This window comes from Chelonoidis abingdonii, chromosome 15 (genome assembly GCF_003597395.2).
Source record: "Chelonoidis abingdonii isolate Lonesome George chromosome 15, CheloAbing_2.0, whole genome shotgun sequence".
NCBI classification, from domain to species: domain Eukaryota; kingdom Metazoa; phylum Chordata; order Testudines; family Testudinidae; genus Chelonoidis; species Chelonoidis abingdonii.
Window position 1 is genome coordinate 4,063,767 of NC_133783.1, and position 12,998 is coordinate 4,076,764.

The 12,998-nt window shown below is 38.0% G+C and overlaps 1 protein-coding gene across 17 annotated transcripts in view; it reads right to left on the reverse strand.

The window, feature by feature from the left end:
* The window catches only part of KCNMA1 (potassium calcium-activated channel subfamily M alpha 1), a 902,086-nt gene that overhangs the window by 145,262 nt on the left and 743,826 nt on the right, over window positions 1-12,998 (reverse strand). For 9 of the 17 annotated variants that reach the window (XM_075072755.1, XM_075072754.1, XM_075072751.1 and 6 more), the window contains exon 17: window positions 2,227-2,313. In XM_075072755.1, coding sequence (XP_074928856.1) covers window positions 2,227-2,313 — 87 coding nt within the window. Of the gene's footprint in view, window positions 1-2,226; window positions 2,314-10,987; window positions 11,000-12,998 lie in introns of all 17 variants that reach the window. The other 8 variants (XM_075072753.1, XM_075072752.1, XM_075072749.1 and 5 more) reach the window with 1 other exon arrangement.

Sequence of the window (12,998 nt, forward strand, 5' to 3'; positions counted from 1 at the left end):
CTGTCTGTCAGACTCTGCCCTGCTTCTTGGGCATGGTGTCTCCCAGGACCCTGTCTAGACAGCTTTCTTCCTCTTAATGTCAGGCTCAGTTATTCTCTAAGCCCCCTCCTACTGAAGCTTCCTGCTGTCTTTTAGCCTGGGATTGCTTGATTCCCATCAGGTGTAATCAGGCTTGGCTTAGCCCCAGTCTCTCCAACCCAAGGGCAGACCACCATGTTACACCAGCGAGAATGCATGCAGTGCCCTTTTGAGGGGTAACAAGACCGATGTCAACATGCTTACCTCAGTCTAAAATTAGTGTAAGGGAGATGAGGAAACTGTGAACACCTGTTGGAGTCATGTGCCTCTTGCCGGGCTGCAGCTTAAATCGACAGTTTAGCTCTTGGGATATGCAGCGCTAGTATAGCACTGAACAAATATTAAGCAATCTACATGTCATCCCTTTGAGATACCTCAGTATTATTCTGTTCATTTTAAAAGATAGGGAAGAAGATTCAAAGGGCTTAATTCTACTCTCACTGGCACCTGTGCAAATTAGGATACTTTCCATTAGAGGCCAGCTACAAGGGGAGGGAGACCAGAAGAGGAGCCCCTTCTCCCTCTGTGGCTGGCTTGGCTGTTATGGACTGTTTATTTGGGAAGGAGCAAGTAGGGTCACTTTGCTGGGGGTAGGTAGTATTCCCTGGCTTGCAGAGACTGCTAGCTTTGGAGTTGGAAAGGAATGTTCCTTCTTTGGCAGAGCAGGCTTAGTTAAGGGCTGATTTTCACCTCTCTCAGTGCATCACTTCTGTGCCATTTGACATTGATGGAACCCACAGGTATCACTTGGCAGAATTGGGTTTTTGTTTGCAGGCAGCTGGAGGTTGGAATGTTTATAATAATTCTGACATGTTGCAGCTGGCTGGAAGGGGCCCTGTAGTGGAGCAGGAGCTAAGCTGGCCTGATATCTATGAGCCAGAATCAGAGCAGGTGTATCTGCAAGAACCCAGAAATCTATGGTAAGAGCAGGAGGAGGAAGAGGTGGTTAGACCTCTGTACTGTATACAGATATGGGACCTGCCTTTGTGGATTGACTAACACAATATGGCTGAAGAGAGAATGATGGTTCTGGGAGACAGCTTCCCACTATTTGGATTGGCACAGCTGCACCTTGGAAGAAAGTCTTCATGGCTATAAGATGGAATGGTTATGGAGGGAGAAGGTGGCCAGTTCTGAGATAACAATTTGATTCTTGATCTCAAGCTCAGCATGATTTAAAAAAGAAAAATTGCAGCCAACTATGTTTCTTGCATATTGGAGTGTCTTTTTTATTCATTTTGGAGTAACACACATTTGAGAGGGATGACCAGGCAACAAATTACTTTTTTAGCTTTATAAAAATCTATTTATCTTCAAAATGTTTTAAAAACTAATTTCTTTATCTTAGACATTATTTTCTGATATCGCTTTATCTTTCTAAAGACTTCATAATCACGAGACACTGAGTGTGCACTGGGGTCTAATAATGACACAGCTTGGTGGCTGCTAGGCATGAGACCAAAGTTTTCTTGTATAACTGTAGCTTGAATTACTCCAAACTCTAATCTCACTGATACAGCCAAGTTCTTAGTCTGCTAAACAGGTAAAGTAGTCCGCATTGGATGGGAAGTACTGCTCTGTTTTAGTTTGATTAATTATTATGTGCCTACACAATATATAGTTCTGATAAAGAATAGTAACAAGAGGATGTCATACTGCCAATGTAATGCTGAATGAATATTGCTCAGTTTGCCCACAACAAATATTTGCTGAGGTTTCTGAAACTGTCCCTATATAAAATAATTTCTCTAAACACCTAAACCTTAGGCCAAAACTAGGGACTCCATTCTCTGCTCAAATAACTCCACTAGGGTCAATTACGTTACAACAGTAGATGATCAGGCCCATATTCAAAGTGGATTTTTTGAGGTTAACCCTCCCCCTGCCAACTTAACATTTCTCTCTTTGGTTCTTTTTCATAGCTGCTGTAAAATTATTGTTTCATTTTATTTCAGTTAAAGTTTTTTCGCCATGGGAAAGAGTCCAAAATGAGAGGCATGTACATTTGGTCCAATTCAACCCTTACTGAAAAAATACAAATCCTTCTGCTGACTTCTATGGGAGTTGGGGTGAAGCTCTAAATGTAAAGAATAAAACAAGGGAGAGGCTGCATTTTTTTAATTAAAAAAGATGCAATAAACAAATTACCTTTTCACTTCTTTGGCATCACTTGCAATGAAGAATCCTAAAGTACCTTCTTGAATCTTGACATGGTTTCCAGGATTGATTAATATACTGCTCAATGAAACACAAACAAAAAAAAAGACAAAGCTATGAGTTTATATCACTTTTAGTTGAGTGCTCCAAAATGCTCTATTTTTGTTTTATTCTAGGGGACCCACTAATCAGGAAAGGCTATAAGGAAATTTGAAGCCATTTTCTTCTTTCATATTTCCAATCGGATCACCACTTAAACATCAACAGTGGGTATCATTACAGAACTTAAATTTGCAACAACCATGTATCTTCCCTTAAAATCATATCACCATTTCAGTTGTTAAGTCACTAGTTTCTTATGTTCTAGCCATCAAATAATTAGCAATTTTTACCAAAACAAAGCAAAAAAAGCATCTCAGAAAAACCATGTATGAAGCGGAACAGTTTAGCTTTCTTGTGCTATTATTCAGGCTGATGAAAAAGTTCATGATATGATGAAAAGGGAAGAGATCCCCCAAGGAAACCACCACTTGATACCAGGACAAAGAGTCATTTGTCAAATGAAACCATTTTAAACATCCTTGTGCCAATTTCTTTTGAAATGAGAAATAATAGGACCCCTATCTGTATATATTATATTATTGTATATAATATAATAAATACACACATACACTTAAGGGGAATGGTACAAGACAACCAGTCGCTATTGCTGAGGAAAACATAAAATGAATATAACATTTAAAAAAAAACATTGCTATGCAGCACCTGGAAGAAAACAAAATAATCCAACCACCCTAACAGAGTGACTGCAACTCAGTTTGATGGAGGAAATTGTAAGTTAACATGGTGTGTGTTGATCTTCTGCTTATGTGTAAAATATCTGCTGTATTGTCATAAAGGTTTAGCACCAGAGTATTTTTGGTTCAGGCAATATTATAAGGTATAAAGTAGCCATATTTATTTTTCATATTGTTTTACTTTGAAGTGTAATATAACTAAGCTCTTAACTTGACAAAACACTTAATAAAGCTTGTCAAATGTTTCACTTTTTTTTTTTGTTTTGGTCAAGTTTAATCTTTGTAAGTTAAAGAGTAATATGAGTACACATGCAAGGCTTACAGTACACAAGGACTAAAAGAAACTATGATGCTTGCAGGCTTATCAGACACTGACTTTTAGGAAAGATGCCAATGGAGCAATAGATAAGATGTATATATGAATGGACATAAGGTGCTAACATTGCAAGTGCATGCAATGCAAAAGATTTGTAGCCTTATTATTTGGGGAAAAATACAGGATCAAATGTTTAGATAGTCTTTGGCACCTTATAGACTAACAGACGTTTTGGACCATGAGCTTTCATGGGTGAATACCCACTTCATGTGGGTATTCACCCACGAAAGCTCATGATCCAAAACGTCTGTTAGTCTATAAGGTGCCACAGGACTCTTTGCTGCTTTTACAGATCCAGACTAACACGGCTACCCCTCTGATACTAGATAGTCTTTGTTACTGATAAATTGTTGAGTTGGATAATGCTGGTAAGTATAGAATGTTTTCATTAAATACAGAACATTTTCATATGTTGTACTTTATATACTGAATGTGTATGTACTTGTGCGTGTGCATCTGCACATATGCACCTATACACACACACACACGCGTACACATTAAAAGTCCTATGTGACAAGAATATTAAACTTGCAAAATCGGCATTTAGAAGTCAGGTAATGTCAGATTTAAGACTGCCTGTGCAACCTTAATTCAGCCCCTCGTGCATATGTTTTATGATACGGTCCTCATTGTCATGATCATATATTATTTGTAGCTCAGGACTCCTCCCTCATTCGCTGCATAGGATGGATGATGCTCAGTGAACAAAAAGCTATTCAATAGTTTCTTTTATCTTTATTGCTTGACCTGTGGCCCTGTGCAGGAAACCTTGCTCTATATACAGAGTTTTTCATTGGCTCATGGATTTTTCAGCACCATAGTACCTGAGTACTTCCTAAACAGCCTGATTTTTTCAGAGTACTTAGCATTTTATAGCACTTTGTATGTACAAAGTCTCCCTTGCCTCATTCATGACACAACTCCTACTTCGGCAACAAACAAGGCTTGGATCCTACAGATCCTTCACTGCTACACAACGCGAGTTTGTTCCTAAAATACAGTCCATCCTGTGCAATGAAAGAGGCAAGAGGTTCTGAAAATAGTGTGTAATTAGACCGTATCATAATACATGTGCACAAGGGGACTCAATTAAAGATACACAAGAAATCTTAAATCTGACATTTTCTAACTTTTGAGTGCTTTATTTGGCAACTTCAATGTTTTTTTTTTTTTGTTTTTTTTTAACTTGGAAGCTCCAAGGGGTTAATACAATTTTCTAGGTTTTAAAAAAGCAAACTGAAAAAATCAGAAATTCCATTACATGGAATCATATTGACACCTGCATGACTGGAATCTTTAGAACTACTGCACAGACCTCTGCTACTCAAGCTAACAGAGAAACTGATAGCAACAGTAAGTTGTCATCCACTAGAGGTGGTTGAGACACATACTTTGCCAGTGGTTGGGTTTCACAGATATTTGCTAACAGAAAAAATGTTGAGACTCAGGAATCATGGGTTCCATTCCAGATTCTGGAGGGGAGTGTTCCTTTGTGGTCACAGACCTTGCTGCTCCTGTCCCACCCAAACCTGACCCATTCTGCCCACCCTCACAAGCCTGTCCCTGTCCTATCTTTTCCCGTTCCTCACAGCTCCTTGTCTTAGTTTTGCCCTCAACTCCTCATCCTAGACACAGTCTCCTCACCTAGCTGGTCCCAGTCTCTAAGTCCCACACTCTTCATCTCAGTCACAGTCTCCTTGCCCAGCCTGTCCCACTCATTCTTCCCCCCATCCCTAATTTCCAGTCCCAGCCTTCCCACCCAAGGTTTCTTGTCCTAAGCGACTCTCCTCCCTGCGACATCAGATTCTTGGCCCCTCTGCATTTGAGTCAGGTTGCTTACTCCTCCAAACTGCTAGGATGGCAGCAGTGGGGAAGGGGGGACAATAAGAACACAAGAGTGACATTTTGCCAGTGCCAAAGCAGCCACAGAAGCTGAAAGAAGCAATTCAGGGAAAGTCCTAGATAGCCCTGACAGTCCTGGGATGGAGCGTGCTCAGTGCAGATGGAATAATCTGAGAATTCAGCTGCCAAACGGTAACAAATCTCTACTGACCATATGCAAATAGATTTTTCAAATGTTAATAAATCTGTGTGTTTTTTCAAAGAAAGAGCAAAAGGTATATCTCTGACACATTAGTAATCCCTACAACAAAAGTCAAGCCCTTGTTCCAAAGCATGGAGATGCTAGATGAAATGGCTTTAAAAATGTTTTTAAGTGAGCAAAAGAACATATTTTTCCTTAATCTCATTCTTGGAAATTAAGCAGCCTGAGGCAGACACCCACTATGGAAAATTTTCTCCTAAACAGTAAAAATTTAACAAGGTGACAAGCACTTGAAAACAGGGTCTTATAATGGGAAGTGTCAGACAAACTTAACTTTAGGTGGCATTTCCAGTTTCACCTTAAATATATATATTCGTAATACTAACTCACATGAATTGACTTCATATCTGTCAGAAGATCTTGTACTTAACCACATAATAAGGATTTGTGATTGTGTATGTGATGGGAATAAAAAGAAATTTATCTTATCAGTGTTATTAACAATAAATAACAGCAGAGGCTCACACAGGTTTGATTTTATTCTCTCACACTGACGTACAGGCAATACAAGCATCAGCTACTCACAAGCAAATTCTACCCAGTTTGCATGGCTTATAAAGGCAACTAAAAGAAGGTACTTCTGACGGGACAGCTATCTTACAAAAAGCTATCAAAACATAGCTCAGGCTAGTGATGCTAAGTATTGATTCAAGCAGGTATAGGGGTAAAAGATTTTTGAGTGACTTGGAAAAAAGAACCTGTGAACGTCACAATAACTTAATTATCATCACGGTGACGTATCTGAATAACAAGCCAACGATAATACCAACTTTTTGATTTACTTTGTTTCTCAACAGAGGAGAAGAGGGTGTGGTATAGTAAACTTGGGGCGCTAGAAGAAGACTTCTGCCAGAACTTCATCTAGTCTCAACATCTCCTTTATGTATCCCTAGGCTTTTTATACACAGTGAATAGCAGTGAATGGAACAAACTGTGAAATGCATTGTGTGCCATGCATTGGAACAATGCTATGAAAAATGAACATTTCCTGATTTTTCCAAATATACACTGATATCACAAAGTCATTTGATCATTTTTTTAAATCTAATACCAACCTATGAAATCAGACAAGGAACGTCATATAATTTTGAACTTTTAAAGAGAATCGAACTTCCTTCTTTTATTATATTTCCAGTTTAGAATAGTATCAGTGCTAATGAAGAAGTAGCTAGCTAGAATACTTTTGATACGTAGCTCCTTTGGCAGTCCTCACTTTCAGGAGTATATTCCTCTGGCATAGGGGATCTCAATTTTTTTCACAGCATGGAAATTTTCTCAATACAAAGATTCTCTCATTGGCAACCTGCCCTACCATTCATGTGGCAGCTGTCATTGGATCTTTACATAGAAAACAAATACTAGAAAAGTATTTAATATATTTTTAGCTGCAGTTTAATGCAATTTAGCAGTTGAAAAGAGGGAGAAGGAGGCAGTATCATGTGACCAGTCAATTCTCCATGGACCCCAAGCAATTTCTCTGTGGCCCACAGACCAAAGTTCGAAAACTTTTGCTCTAGTATAATCTGGGTCACTTGGTAAAGTGGTTTCATTTGAATAACCTGCATTTTAATATAGCTGAATGCAAGGTCAAACATCTAGCAACAGAGAATATAGGTCACATTTACAAGATGAGGAAGCATATCCTCAAATGCAGTGACTCTAAAGGATTTAGAGTCATGGCAGGTAACAAGTGGGCATGAGATGCCAGTGTGATCAGTAGTTAAGAGGACTAGAACAATTCTGGGATGTACAAGCAGGAGAGTACCAAGGAGGGAGATGGATAGGGCAGTGAGAATATTACTGGAATACTGTGTACAGTTCAGTCTATTTAGTTTTTCCAAGAGAAGGTTAAGACATGACTTGGTTGTGGTCTACAAGAGCCTACATGAGAAAGAGATATTCAGCAGTAGCTTCTGTGGTGTTAACTGAACTCCCAAGGTATTGAGAACCACATTATTTCTGTTCAGGTGTTTTAAATGTACAAACCATCCACTGCCAGTATCTAAGCAGACAGTCACCAGAAAATATCCTAATTGCTCAGAGTCACAGTAATAGACCATGAGCCATGCATATATTATCCTCATTTTACGTGGATAGGACTGGTTACACAGTGTATCAATACAGTGGTTTGCATAAAATATTAAATACAGTATGTTTGCATGATGTTATTGTTATCTGTATAAATACCTTCTCTATAGGCATCAAAATCTAGTATTGCTTTTGTAACTATCTGAGAGACTTTCTTAGGGTGCTCATCTTCACTACTGTTGCATCGTCTGATGTCTACGCCACGTATGGGATGGCCCGACTCTCAGTTTACAAATTATCATTGTGAAAAAGTGACCAGCCACTTTTTGGTGAGCATAGTTTCTTTCAATTACTTGACTTGGTAGAAAGCTTACTACGAGATAATTTTTTGTTATGCTATTAGAATATATTCAAAAACCATTGTTCATACATTTGAGAAGAGAAGGAGGAGAAAACTTTTTCCATCTTCTCATACTGTCCAGCTACCTTCAGTCTCACTCATAGAAAAAGTGAACCATAAGATTTGTTGTCTGCATTCCTACTGAGTTCTATATGCAAACTAATAGTTACTGAAAATGAATTTATGAAAAAGAATGTGTCATAGTGCATTAATTTGTTGGCCTTTTCCCCAAGTGCAACCTCTGATCAGATCACAAATGAACACAAGTTTGGGTCCCTAGACTGGGCAATGGTTCCATATCACAAAGCTACTTCAAAGTCTGGTGTGATTGTCAAATTTGTTCAGGAAAGACCTCAAACTCGATTACCAGGGATGACACAGGACAGGAATTAGTTTACGATGCACTGGCAGATGGAAACCAGGATGGAAATAGCAGAGAAGACAGCATATCAAGGCAAGGCACCTTAACAGGAACCTTGTGTGGAGCCCCAAGACTAGAAGACAAAGGGACAATGTAGGTCAGAATGGAGGTGCATTGGTAGAGCTTTGTTGGGAAATTCCCACAGCATGAGCCAAACTATGTCTCATTCTACAGTGTTATTAGCACTATATGTTTTACTTTCATTAGGATAAATTTGCAAAAGCACTAAGTGACTTAGGAGCTTTGGAACACAGGATTTGTTCTTCCAAGTGACTTATGAACTTCTGAAAACTTAATCCCTAATTGCTAATATCTAACCTCACTGTGTAACATGTAATATGTACAAATACATAAACAACACAACACTCGTGGAGATCCATGCTAAGAGACCCCTTCTGACCCAGCGGTATTCCTCTTCATATTTTTCAGATACGCTCCTAACTGCCATTGAGCCTGGTCTAAAAATATGCGTCCATTTTTTAACTCCATGAAGCAAAAATGGCAAACTTTGAACTAAATCAATGACAAAAGGCCATGACAACTCTGGTTTAAACCTTGTGGTAGATGTACTGTACCATTCCCCATGCAACTAAAATAGTAACTCTAATATATTCATCAGTCACATATTATAATAGTCATATTATAATATTTATATTAACTGAAACGAGATAATGGGATGTTATTGACTATAGATATCACACATATAAACACAGCTACCATTTTAGACTGGTTCATGCTGTGCCCAGATGAAATGCACAATATTAGTGCAATGGCCTCTTTAATTGTGCCATGTCATGAAAACAACTATAAATTATAGATTTAATTTGAACCATTATGGCTTTTCAGAATATATTTTGAAAGCACGTGTGAGGGTAGGTGCACAAACCAGCGTGTGGGATCTGTGTGAATACCAGCTGCACACCGCTTGTAATTCATAGGCAATGCTTCTTTCTTCTGGGCTCTATGACTGACATGAGTACAAATTCCATATAGCTATACATAGAAAATTCTATTATGACACTAAAAAGGATACAAGGCAAAAGACACATTGCAACATTACAGGCTACAGTATATGAAAGCTTAGTTACTACAAGCAAACAGAATCACAAAATGTTGCTCCCAGGAATTAAGTTCTTAATAAGGATGACTACTAAGTGTGCCATGCATGCATAAGGTACTTTACCAGGGATATGCTAGCACTAGTTCAATAACTGCACTGAAATTAATACACTGTAAAATAGTTCAATTACTGTTTTTGGTTTAAGATGTGAATCGACTAGGAATACAATGGAAATAAATTAACTCAGCAGCATAATGTATTTTATTCTGGGAGCAAGCAACTGCACTTTATACCACACTTTTTCACACTGCTCAACATGCCAGAATCAGCATGCTTTCACCACAAGGTAAATATACTCAAAAGCAAGAAGCCAAGTAGAGGTGCAACAACTGCAGATCCTTGAAGATGCTGTGTTGCAGTAACTTCTCTGCAGTTGGATCATATCAACAATGCCAAACTGACAGGAAGCCACCTCTCTTTTCACACATTGACTCAAAAAACACAGTAGAGTAAGACTATAAAGAAAATAAACACAATGCACAGAGCACACACAACAGAACAAATGTGGAAATTAAGGTTGGAGTATGTGATTAAGAAGGAAACTGAAATACGTCTTGACAATGAGGAGTCTCCTAAGGACACCACAAAGAGTCAGACTGTGATAAATTGTTAAAAAATAGGGACACAGTAGGTCCCGCCTTGTTTATTTCATTCAAACCAAAAACCACAAAATGGAATGTAGGCTAGAGATGAGGCCTGTAATGTGGTTATTAGAAGAATATGCAAAACATGCCAACACAAAGAAAAAACAAACGAAGCAAACTCTTTCATTTGAGTTGTTTCAATAAATGAGCTCATGTAATAAAATGAATATGAACATACAGCATAAACTACCTACAGGTACTTCAGTGGAACAGTACGGTAGCTGTAATGAGTACTGTATTATAATTAATCTGGATCAGCAATGGAAAACTATTCAGGCATTTGGTCATTGTTAATGAGAGGCGAAACTACAAGAGCACAAAGTATTGTATTGTGAAACATGTATTTTAGAGAAAGACTCTGTGGGAAGAGATGCTATCAATAAGGTTGTGAATATGGAGATAAAATGGCAGCACAAAGACCAGTAGACACAGAGGACATGTCACAATACAAAACAAATTAACAAAAAGAGAAAAAAGGATGGTGAACAGCAGACCGAGTTTGATTTCCAAATGTAATAATTGGATACATCAATGGTTCCAAGACGAATTAAAAGTCTGATGCTTATATTTAATTTTATAATTCCTGCAAAGAAGTTAGTGCATGAGTCACAAGAACCAATAAAGAAACAAAATGATTCTATTTTCTCTCCTCTTTGAAATTGGGGGCTCATATATAAATATGCATATATATATATATACACACACACACAGACACATGAATATATATATATATGTACATATATAGAGAGAAAGATAGACAAAGGTGTTATCTTCCTGAGTTCTTGGCAAGGAATTAGTCCTGAAGTTAGAAGGAGTGAAGGTAGGGTTGAGGTTGGAAGGAAAGGTAACGAAGAGGGCATACCGCTTTCGGCTTCTGCAAACGACAAGAAAAAAATTGCAAATCAAACACTTTGATAAGAAATCAACTGACACCAAACCAAAAGCAAAAAAACCCTTTATTTAAAATTCTTCAATGACCATAACATTAAAAAAAGGTTTTTCTGCTGAGAATGAGGACAAATAAATGGAGAGACAAAGAGAATATTTAACAGAGGAGTAAAACACAGGGTGCGTGAGGGAAGAATGTTGGTTAGGCCTTCATTCTTGCTTACTCTTGTAGAAAGAAAAAAAAGAAAGGGTGGGGCAATGGAAAACTCCAAACGGCATTGAGGGATTAGGATGGGGATTTCGTGTGTGTCTTTGCAATTTGCATTGATGTGGCTTCTGTATATTCAATAAAATTTTTCTGTTATGATCTCAGACAGATTCTCTACATGCCCCTTTGGACTAATTTTTTTTAACACAGGAGATTATGCGTTTCTGCAACTGATTTAAGAAATAGTATTTCAGAAATAAACTTTGGGGCTGCATCATAGAAACAACAGTAAATCTAAAGAAGTGTTTCTCAAACATGTTAATACCAACCAATCGTATCCAGGATTTTTAGCCCAAGAGTAGAATATGTTATTTCAAATACACTAGCAACTAACTCAGATTCTGATCTGACACAGGAATCAGCTAGAGTGCACCTTTAGAGAATTCCATTTACTTAAGTGAGATTCTGCACAGGTGCAGGGATCTATGTTAGGGATTCCAAATCAGGCTCAAAATTTTAAATTGAGTTCTCTCTTAAAAACTGAATCTAACTGTAATATATTATGTGACTTTTAAAATGCTATAAAGTAAAATATAATTATGCATTAGATCTAATATGAAGAATTTGTAATCAGCATAAAATATGGTCTATGTAGCTTCATAATTTCTGCTCATAAATTATAATTTTACATTCTCTGTTTATATGGCTGTATTATTTATAGTTGGATGTGCATAAACTATTGGGGCTTTTTTTTTAATGAAAAGCTTTTGAAAAGATCTACATTTAAAAAGAGGATTTAATCATATTCTTCACAAAATAAAATAGATCTTTAAATTTCAGTGTGAAAAATAAGAAACAAAGGTAAAAAAGGATCATGAAATATGTACAAAGCAAATGATTGCTTAGGGAAATGGATGTTTATACTATGGCTGAAATTGTGGCTCTACTGAAGTCAATGGCAGCTTTGCTTCTGATTACAGTGGGGCCAGGATTTCACTATGTATTTCTGTAAAAATGCATACACTAGTATGTCTCATCTTATGGTTCTTGCATAGGAAAACTATCACTGACTTCAGAGGGGACACATATATCATTTGCTTATAAAAACAGATAAATAGCATGTATCATTAAAGATAATAATGGAAATCAAGGACAAAAAATGTTATTGTCTGGTTTGTTGTGCAGGCCTAGTACACAAAGAGCGCTTACTCACTTTGTGTAGCGACTGGAGTTCTTTGAGATATGTGTCCCTGTGGATGCTCCACTTCAGATGTGCATGTGCCCCGTGTGCCTTTAAGCAGAGATTTTTGGTAGCAGTGCCTGTTTGGCCTGCATATGAGCCCTGAACATCCTTGTACCTTGTAACGGCTATATAAGGCCACATGAGTGAACTGCCTTCATTTCCTTCTCTACCACAAAGTCCCACAGAGGTAACTTCGAAGCAGAGGGTAAGGAGGGTGGATAGTGGAGCACCCGCAGGGACACAAATCTCAAAGAACTCGTTTTACTACACAAGCTGTGTAAATTCTTCTTCTCCTTCAAGTAGCATGCCTGTGAGTGCTCCACTTCAGGTGACTCCCTAGCAGTAATCCCTCAAGGAGGTGGGAGTTTTGGAACAGAGTCCATCGATGAACAAGGAATTGCGTGACCTACTGCAGTACCTGATCTTGCAACGTGAACTAAGACATAGTGGGTAGAAAACATATGCACCAATGACGATGTTGCAGCCTTGCAGATTTCAGCAACTGGAACGTTTTTGAGTGGGCTACCAACATAG